This window comes from Lynx rufus, unplaced genomic scaffold (genome assembly GCF_022079265.1).
Source record: "Lynx rufus isolate CCGP_SWC_20201006 ecotype Redwood Valley unplaced genomic scaffold, mLynRuf1.p SCAF_1, whole genome shotgun sequence".
Lineage (NCBI taxonomy): Eukaryota > Metazoa > Chordata > Mammalia > Carnivora > Felidae > Lynx > Lynx rufus.
In genome coordinates this window covers 71597165-71614988 of record NW_025814823.1, presented here as the reverse complement: position 1 = coordinate 71614988, position 17824 = coordinate 71597165, and the positions used below count along the sequence as shown (strand labels likewise).

The following is a 17824-nucleotide window of genomic DNA, read 5'->3' as shown; positions in this document are numbered from 1 at the left end:
ATGAAAAATACATATCAAAACTGTGAAATAGGGTTTTCAATTCAGATCACCACTTTAGGCCATTCCGCCAGCTGCTGGAAATATTATTGGCAACCAACAGCTGACTTGTCCTCAGCTTTCTGCCCAATCTTAGAGACAGCCCACACCCAATGGTGAGCTGACACCGGTGTACAAAGGTTCAATGTCATTGTCCCAATGTCACTGAAACAGTTATAAAAAACCAACTCAATATTCAGAACTCTCTGTAGGGTCAGCTAAGTCATTTGTTGAGTCTGCATCTCAACTCAACTCCTCTTTCAGTCTGGTGTCTTTCACTCCTTCACATATACTGGTCCCAAGTGTATTTCTGCAATAAACTTCCAGAATCTGTTTCCAAAGTAATTCCACCTATTACAAAGGAATACATTTGAAAGGCTATTACAGTGATCAGAGCAAGAGGTGACAGGAGCTGAAACAGAAAAAGGAGCCGAGAAATGGAGAGAAGCTGATAAATTCAAGATTTGGGAGATAATGACTATCATGCACAAAGAGCAAAACCACAAAATGAAATAGAATAGTGAACAGTGAATCATGGGAAAAGCCTCATTGCTGATATCGAAACTGAAACCTCTCCACTTCCTGCCTCTGTGATACCTGACACTGCACATGGCAGAACTTCCATGAGCCCTCTTATTCCCTGAACAAGGCTGGCACAGAACAAGGCTGGCTCCCACAACATGACTGCTGGGAAGCAAACACACAGGACAAAGAAATAGTCTTTGTTGCTTAAGATCACAAGAGAAGACAATAAATATGTGGAATACTAGAGGGCTTATGAACTAATGACAACTATATGGACTTGAATAAAAACCAGCATATTACTAGAGCTTTCCAAGAAAGTACAATTCAGAATCTGCTGGGAAATGTGGCTGTCACACAACACTTGGCTACATTGAAAAGCTCCTATTGTATACACAAACAGAGGTAGTTTAAGTTCAAGCAATTTGAGGTAATGAATTCCATTATCAATGCATTACTCATGTTGTGTATACTTGGTCATAACATTTTCTACTGATCTTATTGCTGTCTTTTCTTTCCAAATCAGTAATAGTTTTAGCATTATCAACTTAGTTTTGCCATACGCTTTGGGTTAACACATTTAGACTGAGGTGATACATATTTGCATCGAATACTATCTGGGATTTATCATCATCCAGTAACTGGAATGTAAACATGTTATGTATTGCAGTCCAATTATGAATGACTCATATCTCCACTACCACTGCAGATATATAATATATATATTCTCTAAAAAGATACTGTAAGTGATCGTTATTATCACTTTATTTTTCCCAATGGAAAATTTTTTAAAAGTGTGAAAAGAGCACAGGATGGTTTGCCCTTCCTACGTTGGCCATACACACACAACACAAATAACTACAGAAATATATTTAGTTTAAATAAGAATGAACCAATACTGCACACATAAAAATACAATCAAGACATGTTATAAGCTAAAGTAAACCAAAACATAACATGACTTGTTTTGATTTGGCAAGGAAAAGCAATTATCCTTTTTAGAAAAACTGATCTTGTCTACCTATTTCCCTCTACTCAGGCAAATAAAAAATTAGATCCCTAGCTCTGCTCTAGGAACAAAAATAGAGCACATTTAATGTATTGATAGATTAGAGCAAAAGGGGTTCACACACAGCAAGTTTCCAAACAAAAACCAAAGGCTCAATGTTTTCACATTACTGTTGGAACATTATACACAGCCTCTTGTGTAACAGAAGAACAGAAAAAAGAAAAGGTATGCAAGAAAAACAAAAGATGAGGAAGAACTGAGAAAAGCAAAAGAGAGGCAATGGGAAAGAATATGGAAAAAATACACAGTGAGAACTTGTGAAATCACGCTAAAACCAAAACGTGTATGTTGGAGTAATAAAAGAAAATAGAAGTACCCTAAGTGACGGTGGGAAATGAAGAAAGGGGACATAGGACTCTCATTCCCCCATCTCCCAGGGATTATCATTCTGACCTCGAATGACCACATTACGTCAATGATGGGAAAAGAGCAAGGTAAAAAATCCTCACTTTTTAATGGATTTCACAAAGAACACCATTCTCTTCAACCTAACTTTTTCCTTAGGCATTTCTTATTAAATCTCCTTAGCATATTAATCGTATCTTCTACTGTGGACCTATTTGGAAAATAAATTAACAGAATGTGAGATTGAGAAGAAGGGATACAAACTGTAATAGTTCTTCAAAGGCTTCTTCAATATATCTTCAACCATACAGCCGTATACCATGTGTGAAATAAACAGCATGAAATAGAGGAAATAAAAGATTTGGGGGCTTAGCCAAGTATTTTTATCCCTCTTAACACAATTTGTTCTTATGTTAAAAAAAAACAAAAAAACCACAAGCAACTTTTTATGTAATGATATGTCAAAAGGAAGATGGGAGGTACAGACAGGGGAAAAGAGCCAGAACAGAGAAGAAAGCAAGACCACAGCTCCTCCCCACTAACCAGAGCCAGAGGCCATGGCAGTCTGAAGACTAATATCAAAAAGAAACCAATGGAAGGGGGCACCTGGCTGGCTCTGTTGGTAGAACGTGCAGCTCTTCATCTAGGGGTTGTAAGTTCAAGCCCCACATTGGGTGTAGAAATTACTTAGAATAAAAATCTTAAAGAAAAACCACACACACACGCACGCACACACACACGGGAGAGCCTATCTTGCTGAGAACATAAGATGTCACCATCAGAGAGAAGTGAGAAGGCAATAAGGATCAGTCACATAATCTCATACATCTGAATCTTAGATTCCTAAAACTGCCATTATCCCAGCCTAATGAATCCAAGGACAACCTTCGAGAATTGATGAATAGTTGTTAACAAGCACATACTAAATTTACTTGAATAATCTTAGATTACTTTTTAATTATCTACTTGCTGAGACTTTATCATGGTTTACTTAATGTTCCAGTTCTTCCCAGGTATCTCCATTACAAAATTCAAGATTAGGAAAGGGGGGGGGGGAATGAGAAAATCTCTGTCAAATTATGGTCTATAAATATTGTGAAAAAAAATTTAATGTATGACTACTTAATTCATTTGTATACTGATATACACATTTCTATTTGTATTCATTCACTGAATAACCACTTGCTGAATATATACTATGTGATAAGCATTGTCTTAAGTACTAGAAATGCAAGGAAAACTAACTCACATGGTCAACTTTATTACAAAACAGTAACTAAATGAACATAAAACAACCATTTGCAAAGATAAATAGAATCTGTTTAATGCAGGGAATCCCATGCTATTTTAAGAGAAAAGCAATCCATCAATATACTTCAATAAAAGCGGCAAGGAGATATTTCCATATTGAAATAAGTCCTGAGAACATTGCAGGACAAAGAACACACTTTATGAGATACTGTTTGGTTTGATATTATTTTATCCTTTCCTTAAAAATGCTTTATAACCCAATCATTCAGTCCTTCATGCCTTTTAATAAATACTTGAGGAAAATGTGTATTTTTCTAATGTTGTGCAAAGTATTCTATATATATAAGGCCTAATTGGTTTATAGTGTTATTCAAGATCTGTATTTCCTTACTGATCCTCTGTAGATATTCTTTTTGTTGTTGTCGTTGTTGTTTTGACTTAAACAACAAACATTTATTTCTCATAGTTTTGGAGGCTGAGAAATAGAAGATTAAGTTGCTAGCAGATTCAGCATCTGGTAAGAACCTACTTCTTGTTTCATAAACAGCCAAGAGTCCTCACATGGTGAGAAAGGCAAGGGAGCTCTCTGGGGTCTATTTTTTTTTCATGGAATTTTTAAAAATATAATCTATTGTCAAATTGGCTTACATACAACACCCAGTGCTCATCCCAACAAGTGCCCTCCTCAATGCCCATAACCCACTTTTGCCTCTCCCCCACTCCCCCATCCACCCTCAGTTTGCTCTCTGTATTTAAGAGTCTCTTATGGTTTGCCCTCCCTCCCTCTCTGTAACTATTTTTTCCCTTTCCCTTCCCCCATGGTCTTCTGTTAAGTTTCTCAAGATCCACATATGAGTGAAAACATGAGATTCTGCCCTTCTCTGAATGACTTATTTTTCTCAGCATAATACCTTCCAGTTCCATCCACGTTGCTGCAAATGGCAGGATTTTTCTTTCTCACTGCCAAGTAGTATTCCATTGTATATATAAACCACATCTTCTTTATCCACTCATCAGTTGATGGACATTTAGGCTGTTTCCATAATTTGGCTATTGTTGAAAGAAAGTGCTGCTATAAACACTGGGGTACATGTGCCCCTGTGCATCAGTTCTCCTGTAATCCCTGGGTAAACTCCTAGTAGTGTTATTGCTAGGTCATAGTGTAGTACTATTTTTTGTGAAACCTCCACACTGTTTTCCAGAGTGGCTGTACCAGTTGTATTCCCACCAACAGTGCAGGAAGGTTCCCGTTTCTCCACATCCTCGCCAGCAGCTGTAGTTTCCTGATTTGTTCATTTTAGCCACTCTGACCCATGTGAGGTGATATCTCAGTGTGGCTCTGATTTGTATTTCCCTGATGATGAGTGATGTTGAGCATCTTTTCATGTGTCTGTTGGCCATCCGGATGTCTTCTTCGGAAAATTGTCTATTCATGTCTTCTGCCCATTTCTTCACTGGATTATTTGTTTTTCTGGTGTTGAGTTTGGTTAAGTTCTTTATAGATTTGGGATACTAACCCTGTATCCAGATACGTCATTTGCAAATATCTTTTTCTGGGGTCTCTTTTATAAGGATGCTAATCCCATTCATCAGGGCACATGGGCTCTGTCCTGATGACCTGATCACCTCCCAAAGACCCCACTTCTAAATACCATCCCATTGAGGATTAGATTTCCACACATGAATTTTGAGAGGACACAAACATTCTGTCTTTAGCAATTGGCTAGAACCAGCCGTGTGTTAGAATTGGCTTTTATTAGCTCAGAAGAGCCAACTGCTAAATTTTCAGGAAACTTGGTAATACTCAAAATGCACCACTTTCTAATTATTTTCCTACACCTGGCTATATCTATGTTCTTGATGTTGTGTTGGCATGGTGGAAATACTATAAAATGGCATGCTACTGCACTTCTCCAAGTTCCACGTTCAATACTGTCTCACTGGTAGGGCACCTGAGTGGCTCAGTCCGTTAAGTGTCCAACTCATGATTTTGGCTCGGGTCACGATCTCACGGTTCATGACGTCAAGGCACATGTCGGGCTCTACGCTGACAATACGGAGTCTGCTTAGGATTTTTCCTCTCCCTCTGCCCCTTTTCCACACATGCACGTTCTCTCTCTTCCTCTCAAAATAAGTAATAACGTCTCATTGGTAACTTGAAATTGGCTATGGTAGAAGTAGTGACATCATGGAAATCAGCAAACTTTCTACAAATCAAGGATTTTTTTTTTAACTGGAAGGCACATTGTTCAACTTTATTGGTGAGAACTCCACACACCTGTCAGAATGGCTAAAATTAACAACTCAGGCAACAACAGATGTTGGCTGAAGTTTGAGGTGTTCAAGAAAGCCGGTGTAACTAAAGTATAGCAGGCAAGGCGGGGAGTAGTATAAAATGTGATTGGAGAGAAAGCAGGTGCCAAATCATTTGGGGTTTGTAATCAGGCTAAGGAATTTTGATTTTATGTAAGTGCAAGGAAATGCCATTAGAGGGCTTCAAGCAGATACGGAGTGGAATGAGATGGGGGTGTGTCCTTATTATTTAGAGTTTTCAAATATCACACTAACTGTTATGTGAAGAATGGCTTTGAAGTGTTTAAGAAAAGAAGCAGAGAAACTATTGTCACAGTCCCCGAGAGGACAATGGTAGTTTGGGAGAGGGTACTAGTCGTACAGATAGTGAGTAGTGAACACAGGAGGTATTCTGAATGAAGGACTGACAGTATCTATTGATATATTGACATTAGGATGATAGGGCAATGGCACCAGGATAGATCTTGGGTTTTAGCTTTAGCCACTGAGTAAATGGGAGTGACATTTACTGAGATGCAGAAACTGTGGACGAAGCAGGCTTAGAGGATGATGAATCTGGGGATCAGAAAACATTTATTTAAATCGGACATGATCTGCAATTGTTGAGAAAGACGTGCCAAAGAAAAGAATCAGAACAATCTGGAAGTTAAAGGGCAGGTTAAATGACAGGTTTCAGATTTACAATTTCTTTTCCTTTCACCAATCAATTCAGCTTGATTGTATTAAGGACCTTTGATCCAGTAAAAAAAGATCAAACTTTAATGCAAATCAGTCTTACTGATTACTGTTGTCTATCTCTGGGGTTGAAGATAAACCAGGGATCAATAGCCCTGTATCTGTAAACTTAGAGAGGTCAAAGGAAAAAATCAGGAGTGAGAATGAAGGAGACAAGGCAGACCAAAAATCAAGTACACAGAGGTAACATATTAAGCCCTAATGGTCTCTCACCCTGTCGACGATACGAAGCTGTTTCTTTAATGCCACATATAACATGCTTAAGTGACTCACAGTATTTTACACCAAGTGGTGACTGAAATGTTAGCTCTCATCCTCTAATCCCATTAGTTTAGGAAAAGTATAATGAAAAATCGATAGTCTTTGGAGCTAAATGAACCTATATTTAAAAGCAGGCCCACCACTCAGTAGCTCTGTGACCTTGAGCAAATTACTTACCATTTCTAATCCTCAGTTTCTTAAATGTAAATGAAAATAATTAACCCAGGAATTAGCATTAGAAATAACATTCACAAAGTGCCTGCAACATGGAAAAAATGCTCCATAAACAAGAGCTACTATTATGTAAAAGACACCTAATTCATCAATGCTCAAGGCAGTTAGCTTCCTCCTTTGGCCTCACAGATTCCTGTTTCCAGGAGAGAAGACTCAAGAGAGGAGGGAATCACAGAAAAGCCCAATTTAATTTTCTCCAGGTAACACAGAAAGAAGGAAAGCAGAAAAATATGTCAATAGGTATATATGACATCGTCAATCTGCTACCCATAAATAGACAGTTTCAAAGGTTTGATTATAATTCAGTTGTTTAGAACTAGGAGCATATTTTCCTGTGGAATCAATGTTTAATTCAACTCTTAAATGAATTCACCAAAGCCCATCAAAATCATAATGTAGTTAAAGTGTGATAGATCTCAATAAAATGAGTAGAAAACAAAACTGATGAATCACCAAAAAATACAAAATACTGAGAGTGGAATAATATTTAATTTAATTTCATTTATTTTAGAAGCTGGCACTTCAGGGAAACAGTTTTATGGGAGGTTTCTGTGGTGATTCAGGGGGGTTTTCAGGGAAATTCCAAGAGCTTTATAATAGGATGATGACCCTGGTTCTTTATTATGTTTTATTTCACCTCAAATTTTATGGCTTCCCTTTCTTTCAGCATAAGCAAAACACTAGCACTGTTAGACTTCACAGCCATGATTACGATCATTTATTTCACAAATGAGAAGGTATAACTGGAGAAGAATGAGAAGATAGGAAAGAGGAAGGAGTCATAAAGGTTGCGCCTAAACTAAATATAAAGAAAAGAGCCTGCGATGGAATTCGGTAACTCCTTAGCTCAAAGGGGAGCAAAGCACAGCATTAAAATACTGAGGAAAGCCAGGTGATGAGAACTGTTCAGAGTCCCACTATGATTAACTGATTATTTTAAAGGTCACAGATTATTTGGGGGAAAAAAAGAAAGAAAACATAAAGGACAAGACATGAAAAAGCAAGCAAAGCCATTTGCAGCCTGCCATTTACACAAAGGAAATGCTTAAGAGGTGAAGATTCATAATTCGAAATAAAGCATGCCAATATAATTCAAGATTTTCTTCCAATCCCTTTCATTTCTCTAAATTTATCCAAATATTCTGTCCTTTTTATGTAGATACTACTGTGTTAACAGTACTAGTCTATCTTATTCTGTAGTTAATAAAATACCACCTAAACTAGAAAGATGACTTCTTAAATCTACACGTATACAGTAGAATGAAGTGAAATTACTTTAGAAGAAAGTCTCCTCAAAAGCCAGCAGGTATATGCTACCTGCCTCTTAGGCTGTGAGGAATGACAGTGATTTCAAACTTCAGAGAGACACTTTTGATTTTCTCAAAGAAATAAACCACGAATCAGTTCCATGCAGTCCAACTTATTCAGCAATCCAGCAAATCTTCCTGTGAAGTACTGAAATGTTTTTTTGAAAATGTTGATGTGTCAGAAGAAATGATTAAGGAAGAGATGTTATAGTCAGATAAAATAAGATTTTCTAAGACTGGGTCTTAAATCCAAATCTGTATCAGTAGCAGCTATGTTTGCAAAACAAATAAACAACGAAACACACTTAACCATGAGCCAAACCAAAATAATTTAGCCAGACCCAACCAGAAACAGGGACACAACAAGCCAACAACTTTCCAGATCACTAAAGAACTGTTCAGCTAGCCTGAGCCAATTGTAAAGAATGTATTTACTAATGCAATCAATTACTTTCAGAAATAAGATGTATATACCATGTATCACAACTCTGTAAATGTTGCCAAATCAAATGTTCTCTCAGTGGATAAAACAATTCCAAACAGTGGATCTTAATGACAAAACAGGACCAAAGAAATGTTAATGCAGGATGCTGAAAAGTTTGGCCTCATCTGTGTAGGAATGCTAAGAAGGTGAGATTTCCTGACTGCTGAGCATTGTCAGATTTCTCTCACAAACCTACAAAGTTCTGTCAAATGTATACAAATACTAATTTGATTAACACAACTGTAAAGTAACTGGATACCACCACTAATTCATGATAACAATTTGTCCTCACCTATTTTTTTAATTGGCAGATACTGAAAATATAACAGTTGTCATGAGCAATAAAGGAATATTTTTTTAAATAAGAAGTTGATAAGCCCTGCCCTAAGTATAATTGTACCTAAAACAATCAAGTAACACAGTCATGAAAATGTCCTTCAGTTTACCATTTACTCCAATTTAGAATATCCAGTTCTGATTTCTCAAATTCTGTTTCCTAGCAAGATTATTAAAACATCTTAGGACAAGGTAAAAACTTGAAGAGCCTTGTCAAATGTGAAATCTTCATTTTAATCATTTATGTCTTTAACTTTAATAGGTTGTATTCAGCTAAATACATAAAATTTACATTATATCCAATCTCAAGAGTTAAGACAATTCCTTCTTTTAATTAGCCAGTGATTTCAACTTACAAAAGAGCTGTAATTAAAAAGTCAAATTACTCTTTAAAGTTCACTTTAATAATATGCTAATTCAGCAGATAAATTCTTCCAAAGGGACAAGTAATCAGAATCCTAAATGTATTAAAATATTATTTGCTCTATGGGGTTACTTATTACATGTTTACTCAACCGTATCTGCTGAAAGACACAGAAACTCTAGCAAAGTTAATTTAAGAACTTACCAATTTCCCTTGCAATTCTGACAGCTTCATCTGCATCCTGTAAAAGCAGGAAATGAGAGCCAACATTAATCCCATCAGCCATTGCACAATGTCTTTAGGGCAGTCATATATTGCACTACTGTCTCCTCTGATTCATTTAATGTTCAATTTTACAACCTTCTAACTCTTTTCTTTCAGAGAAATGTAAAATTAATACCATAAGTGGAATGTAAATTCTACCTCATCATTATTATATTAAGAAACTCAAAGCAGTTTGAAATGAGCTGGCAGGAAGCACTACCAGAATTGCCAAATGATTTGGTGCAGTTGCTGGAATTTAACAGCAGAATTTAGATGTTTACAATCAATACTGAATCATAAATCAGATCATTAAAGCTTGTCTACAACCAGCTTGTTCCTGTCCTCTGCTATTTACATGTCATGTTTTCCTGGATTCTGTCAGCAGGGGGAGTTGATTCTCTATTGTTTCAGAGAGGCTCAAGATTTTCCAGAAATAAAAAAAGTAAATTTCCAATATCTCCAGGAATTGTCAAATGTCTCCCCAAAAATTCCTTTAGTAGTTTCCATTACTTTTTCTTTTTTATTTCATTATTTTGTCAGGTACATATTTTATCTTTATATCTTATTAAGACAAGTAATTTAAAACTTTAAATTCCATGAACCAACTTGTGGGGGAAAACTTCAAAAAAGCCAAGGAAAGCAAATGCCTCCCAAAACAGTACAAGGTAAGAGTTGATGCATGTAAGAATTATTGCCAAATACCAACCAATGCAACTGAAACGAAAAAAATTTCCCTTGAATCTAAACCATTTCATTGATCATTAACTTTCACCTAACACGCCCAGCACAGGACACTCCTGATACATCTCCCCATGGAAAAATAAAAAGACAGCTGAAAAGAAGGTGTTACATCCAAGCCTCCCTAGTAAATACGACTTTTCTTTACAATTCAGTGATGTAAACTAATCACAGTGATGTAAACTAATCACAAGGAATAACAGTAATGTTTTGAAACCATTAGGTAGTGAGAATGCCTGAATTTTTCAAAAATAACTTTAAAATATTAAAGTGAAGACTGGTATTTTTTAAGCTTTTAAGCTAGTAATCTAAAGGTGTAGAGGAACCATGTCAGAATTCTCCCCCAAAAGGAGGGGCGGGGGATGTTTATAACTGGTTCATTTATGTCTAATAAAAAAAAAAAATCTTCCTTAAAAGTCTTCAGTACCTAATAACATCCCCTGAATAAGGAGGTTGGCAGGGGAAGTTGTCAGAAAAATTTAATTTCCTTTCATTAGCCAGTCTGCTCCACAAATAGGTGCTTGTTAAGTTCAAAGCGGTCCTGAAAGCAACATCAGTTTTAAGTCTCTCTCTCTCTCTTTTTTTTTTTTACTCCAAGCAGTCACATCTGCTAATGAGATTTTCCAAATAACAATTGTTTGCAAGTCAGAGATAAATCTATACCTCCCACTCTACTCTCCCAAAAAAATCAAGGTTTACTGCTTTATTACACCTTGCTGTTTTCACTGACCCTACATTCTCCAAATTTTAGCTTAAAGGGATAAAAATCCATGAAAAGGGTCATTTAAGAATGTTAGTGGTTTCCACACATTGAGTTTGGAGGTTCTTTGTTCAAGTCAGTGACAGTTATTGGAGAATACTTCCCCTTAATAGCCTCTCTGTCAGGAAGTGTTAAAGCTGCCAAATGCGGACAATTAGTGCCTCGCGAACAAAATACAGGAAGAGTGCTGGCTGATGGAGACTGGATTATAAGAAGCCTAGAAGGAAACTTTTAACATGTCTTTTCTTTCAAATGTGTAGTAGTATATTTGCAAAAGATATTCTGAGAGAAGATAAACTGCTGTCTCAAAAGTCTGTTATCTTGAGAGAACTGACAAACAGGCAAATGTTAAAAGATAATGCACAGAATTCATTAGTGATATTTATTATGTACACATTGTAGATGTGTGTATATAAAGAGATATCTATTTACACAAAGCACAACTTATAAAAATTTTGACTGTCACAAATCCAACATTTCTATAAATAACCACAAAACAATCCTGTCTTTTAACTTAATCAGTGTGTTACATTTCCTTACCATGATGTGTTATGCAATATTTGGGACCTTAAAAAAAAAATCATTATCAGGGCACCTGAGTGGCTCAGTTGGTTAAGTGTCTGACTCTTGGTTTCAGCACAGGTCATGATCTCACAACTTGTGAGTTCAAGCCCCACATCCGACTCTGTGCTGAGGGCACAGAGCCTGCTTGGGATTCTCTGTCTCCTTCTCTCTCTCAGCCCCTCCCCTGCTCATGCTGTTTCTCTGTCTCTCTCAACAATAAACCAACATTTAAAAAAAATCATTATCTAAGATTCAGGTTTAACTGGGCAACCTGTATTTTTATCTGACAACTCTTAAAAACAAATTTTTTTTCCTACTATGACAAGCAAATTTTACTAAATGCACTTCCAAGTAAAATCAAACTGCCTTAAAAATAAATTTTTCACTTGTCATTCATTTATCCCAAGATATTTTATTCAGGACATATTATATATATTATAAAGCTTGAAGACCTAAATCTCTCAACCCAGCAATTTCATTTTTAGGAACCTATCCTATACACATAGGCACATGCATGCACACAGAGAGATATATAAATAAAATTATTTTTAATTTGTTGCTTGTGATTTGATAAGAAAATCAGAAAAACAATTTTAAAGGTTTTCAGTAAGGGACTGGTACCAAAAAGGATACATACATGAAATGGAATATGCCATAGTCTTTTAAAAGTTTTAAAAGATGAGGTTGATCCATATGTAATACTATGTGAAATAGTTCTTGCACCCACAGAAGAACTTAACAGACTTGTTTAATAAGGGAAACTGAAAGAGAGCAAACAAACCAACCGAGAACTGAAATAAATGGCACATGGAAACAAACAGTACTGAGGGAGATAGGGAGGGAGAACATGTTTTAGACAGACTGCCCAGAAAGGGTCTTCTGGGGGTGCCTGGCTGGCTCAGTCAGTAGAACGTGTGACTCTTGATCTCGGGGTTGCGAGTTCGAGCCCCAACTCAGAGGCAGAGATTACTTAATAAATTAAAAAGAAAAAAAAGAATCCTTCTGAAGTGAAATATAAACTAAAGCCTGAAGAAAACAGTCGCTGCCATGGGAAGATTAGGGAAAAAGAAGTGTAGACAGAAGGAACAACATGAACAAAACCCCAAATTTGGAAGCCATTTCCTATGTTCTAGAAACCAGGTCTGTGAGGTGAAAACTGAAGACAAAAAGCAAGTGGCAGAAAAGGACAGTATAAAATCCGGTGGAAGGCATGGCCTCTCCAGCAGGACCTTTTGAGACTCAGGACACAGTTCCAAATGCCTTGGCTCTATGCCAGGGAATGAGGACTAGGGTTTAGGAAGGTAACTCTTCCACTTCAAGAATATGCCAAATATAGTGTGTGCCATGGGGGAAAGCAAGTTGTAGGATAATATATATATATGACCTTATCCACATTAAGATAGAAAAGTACCTTGGAATGCTCATCAAAGGTCATGTATGGACATATTCAACCACCTCAGCTTGAGTTACTGCTCAAAAATAGGATTAAGAGTTGGAGAAGAGGCAACTTTGACTTATGGCTACAGACCCTTAGGTAGATGTTTAACTTTATTACCAGTAAGATCGAAATTTCATACTTCATACCTCTTTCACAATTTAAAAATTAAACCAGCCACACTTGAAGGTGTTATTCAATCTACTTAATGATTTCCAGGACATTAAATGTTATCACAACAAACTAGTATTCCCAAAATGTGCTTAAACTTTTCATGACTCCCCACTGCCTTAGAACCAAATTTTAATTCCTTTACTTTGTGTCAGTACTTGATCCCGCCTGCCTGCGCCACCAGTCTTGTCCCCAGTCCCTCCCTACCTCTGCTTTCCTTCCCACCCCCAAGCCCACACAGGCATTCCTCCAGCTGCCTGGCCTTTACACCTCCTCCTCAGCTCATCCAGAAACCCACTACTCTTCCACCCCCTTCCACCAATCCAACTCTTACACTATACGCCCCATACCAGGCCCTGACGACAGGAGGGAACAAGAAAGGCACCATGCCAGCCTTCATGTAATTTATAGTCTAGTGGAAAAGACAGACCCTTACATGACACACAGTGGCTAAGAAATCATTATTGAGATGCATGTTACGCAGAAGTGAAGAGGGCATGTGACAACAGGGAATCTCTAATTTAAAAACAGAGTTCCTGGAAACTTCTCAGATACTGCAACTATGAAGAGAGACCTGCAAATGAAAGAAAGGGTGGAACAGAGTCAGCGGGGCTGGGGCCTGAAGAGTAAGCTAACTGTACAAGGAAGCAGAGCTGCCACAGGCCACAATAAAGACACTGAACTTCAGCCTAAGAGCAAGAAAACCGAGTCCCCACTATGGCTGCATTCTGAACAATCTGAGCTTATAATTTGCTCATTATTTTGAGTATTGTCTACCCCCTTCATTTCCCTACCACATTAAAGTACAACCTCCAGGAAAGCAGAAATCACTAACCGGTGCAGTGATAGATTTTAAATGCCTACAACTGCCTGACACATAGTAGTCATTCGATAAACAGCTGTTGAATAAAAAGACTATGAACACATGAATAGTTTAGAGAGAGGCAAGAGGGATGTGAGGACTTTAGTTGGGAAGCTATAGTCCAGATGAGAGAAAAACTACCACTTTCTCTCAAACACAGGGGTGCGTGCTTCACATCTCACCTAAACCTCACCTTCTCTAGAAAGCCTCTCCAGCCCTTCTACACCAGGTTAGGTGCCATTGCTGTGCAACATTACACTCTGCCCTTCAATTATGACAGCCCCTATCACTTAATCTCCCTGACAGCAATGACTAGGTCTGCTTGCTCTCTATGAAATCCCCAGAGCTCAGCAAGTCAATACATCCACACGTTATTTGTTGAATGAATAAACAACTATGCATCAGCTTCCACAGAAACCAGCCTGTTGCAGTAGGTGCCAGCACCAACAGAAGGGCTCATCTCCAGAGCATCAGTGTTTGAAGCAAATAAACTTCTAACCAAGGAGATGTAGTGGCTTGTTCAAATCGACACATCTAAGTGATATACAGCAAGGGAAGTACCACTTGGTAGCTCAGAGCAGGAGTTCAAGAACCAGATGGGCTAGGGTTTTGCTTCAGTTTAACACAAAGCACACTCAATGAAGTACCACTGCCACTGGGCAAAACCAAGCCCAATATGTGCCCTTGTCTTTTTATCCTCAGTCAAGCACTTTTTTTTTCATGTTTTATTTTATTTTTGAGAGAGAGAGACAGCATAAGTGGGGGGAGGAGCAGAGAGAGAGGGAGACACAGAATCTGAAGCAGGCTCCAGGCTCCGAGCTATCAGCACAGAGCCCGACACAGGGCTCGAACCCACCAACTGAGAGATCATGACCTGAGCCGAAGTCAGACGTCCAACTGACTGAGCCACCCAGGCGCCCCAGACAAGCACTTTTCTTACTGCATGCTGCAGCTTCAAATGTTTGAAACTTGGGTTTCACAAAAACTATTCTTTAAAAAAAAAAAAAAAAACTTAAAAAATAGTGCTACCCAAGCTGTAATTTTAAACAAATGTTTCATTAATTTAAAAGATCAGACTTTAGGGCGCGCTGGTGGCTCAGTCAGGTAAGCGTTGACCCTTGGTTTTGACTCAGGTCATGATCTCACAGTTCATGAGTTCAAGCCCACATCAGGCTCTGCACTGACAGTGTCGAACCTGCTTGGGATTCTCTCTCTCTGCCCTTCCTGTTCTCTCATTCTTTCAAAATAAATAAATAAATTTTCTAAATAAATAAGTGATCAAATTTTACATGGCAGTAACTTTTCAGATTGAAAGGCCACACATTATACTAAAATATAGGAGAAAACAACAGATATTCAACCTGATTTATAAAAATGTAAAATAAGTATTAAACTTGATTTTACCAAATACACTTCACTATTTATATAAAACAAATCCCTTTTAAGCAAAACATCATTACTTCTTCACAAATCCAACTTGGCAATATTTGAAGAAAAAGAATTGCTTCTACTCTTTGCTTTAGAATATTGTTTTCTTTAAAAAAATTTTTAATGTTTATTTATTTTTGAGAGAGAAAGAGAGACAGAGCATGAGTGGGGGAGGGGCAGAGAGAAACAGACACAGAATCTGAAGCAGGCTCCAGGTCAGCACAGAGCCAGACGCAGGGCTAGAACTCATGAGCTGTGAGATCATGACCTGAGCTGAAGTTGCATACTTAACCAACTGAGCCACCCAGGTGCCCCCTTTTAAGATTTTATTTTTAAGATTCTAAAGTGATCTCTATACCCAACATGGCGTACGAACTCAAAACCCCAACATTAAGAGTCGCATGATCTACTGACTGAAGCAGCCAGGCACCCCTAGAACATTAAGACAGTTCCCATATCTATGCATTATATGATATACAACATGTGAAAATATTACAGGGATTAAGACAGCAGATTCCATTCAAGAAGTGTTCTACACGATAACATTCTATGATTTATTAAGAGAAAATTTCTCACAGGTGGGACAATGATCCCCTGAAAATCAAAGAAAAGTCAAATACAAAAATTTCAACACAAGGAATAAAACAAATTTGGTGCTATTAATGCCCTTATACAATTTTAAGAACTTAGAATATTTCTGTTTTTATACCAAAAGTTAATACAATTGAGAAAACACAGAAAAGTATAAAACTAAATGAAACAAATCATTAGCAATAATATTCCTGATGGCTTCAAATCAGGAAGAAGGACAAAGGAATGGTCTAACAATATCATTTGATTCTATTCTCCTAAATGATTATGATCCCTGTGGTTCTTTCTCTAATCCCAGCCTATAAACCCAGTTTGAAGGAAGCCACACTCAGGTTCTGAAGTTACTGAGCACTTGGGACACTGATGAGGTAAATATTAAGCTGTGTAATTCCAAAACAGCAGTCCCAGAAATGCAGAAAGAGTAAAGACACCACCAGAACCAGTAACTATTTTTTACTCCTCTCTTTGAGCATAATTTACATTAAATGAGCTCTATCATCTAACCGAAGAACAAAACAGTCAAAAATTATGTTCTACAAAAGAATACGATGGGAGAAGTGGATGATGTTGCTATATCTAAATAAGCAGATCACAAAAACGTCCAAAGGAGTTGGGGTGCCTGGGTGGTTCAGTAGGTTGAGCATCCGACTTCGGCTCGGGTCATGATCTGGTGATTTGTGAGTTCAAGCCCCACGTCGGGCTCTGTGCTGACAGCTCAGAGGCTCCCCTACTCATGCTCTGTCTCTGTCACTCAATAATAAACACTAAAAAAAAAAAAAAAAATGTCCAAAGGAGTTAATAAAAATTGGGTGGTTTTTCTACAAACCTATTTGTTAATACTCCATGGCACCTACCTGGGGGGCATCCAAAGTCCAATGGCTAAGAACACAGGTGCTGGAGCCAGAAGGCATGAGCTCCGACACTGGCTCTCTGACAGCAAACCAGTTACCTCCCAGGGTGTCTCCCTGGAATTGGGTCTCCTCATCTCTAAGATGGAGATAGTAACAATACCTATTTCATAGGATCATTGAGAAGATGAAATTAGCTAAGGCTAAAGTACAACGGAACAATATGTGGCACACAGTATGCTTAGCAATGGCAGTCTGCCACCCAAGAGTCCCAAGTTTGTTTCTTCCCTGCCTGTCTTTGGTTGGTATATCTTGTGGTCATCATGCAGCCTCTGAACCCGTACAACACAGAACTATTATTGGTATTACAATACCACAAAAAACGTGCACCTGCATCCCTAGAACACTCCACAGGATCAGATGATCTGTATACTCACTATTGCCAATGAGCAAGGGAAGAAGGGCAGGGAAGGGAAGCAAAAACTATAACAAAGACAGGCAAATTCAATTCGTTATCACTGATGCTATGTTTTGCGTGCTAAAAAACAACACTGACACCCTATTTACTTCTACAGTGATTCAGACCATACATCTCCTTGCTACATACATATAGCCTACCCACTCAACCCCGAACTCTACCCTCAATGGATGCCAGTCCTGCTACTAATTCACATAAGAAGCTACTTACGGTTTACTTTCCTTGGTTGGTTCTACAACAAATCAGCAACTGTTTTGGGGGGTAGGAAATCATTGCTTCAATATAATATGGGTAAAAGCGTATCTGTACACAAAAAGCATCCTCAAACTATTCTGCATTTGTGTATAAAGCAGAGCTAAACTTTCAGTAGTCCTGGGTTCAGGAAAATAGTTTCCAGCTGACTGTGTTTTCCAGACAACTCCGAGTCA

General features: G+C 37.8%; 1 protein-coding gene across 4 annotated transcripts in view; it reads right to left on the bottom strand.

The window, feature by feature from the left end:
* PCCA (propionyl-CoA carboxylase subunit alpha) overlaps positions 1-17824 on the bottom strand; it is a 414072-nt gene that overhangs the window by 270317 nt on the left and 125931 nt on the right. For all 4 annotated transcript variants that reach the window (XM_047081502.1, XM_047081516.1, XM_047081510.1 and 1 more), the window contains one exon: positions 9462-9498. In XM_047081502.1, the coding sequence (XP_046937458.1) occupies positions 9462-9498 (37 nt within the window). The remainder of the gene's footprint in view (positions 1-9461; positions 9499-17824) is intronic.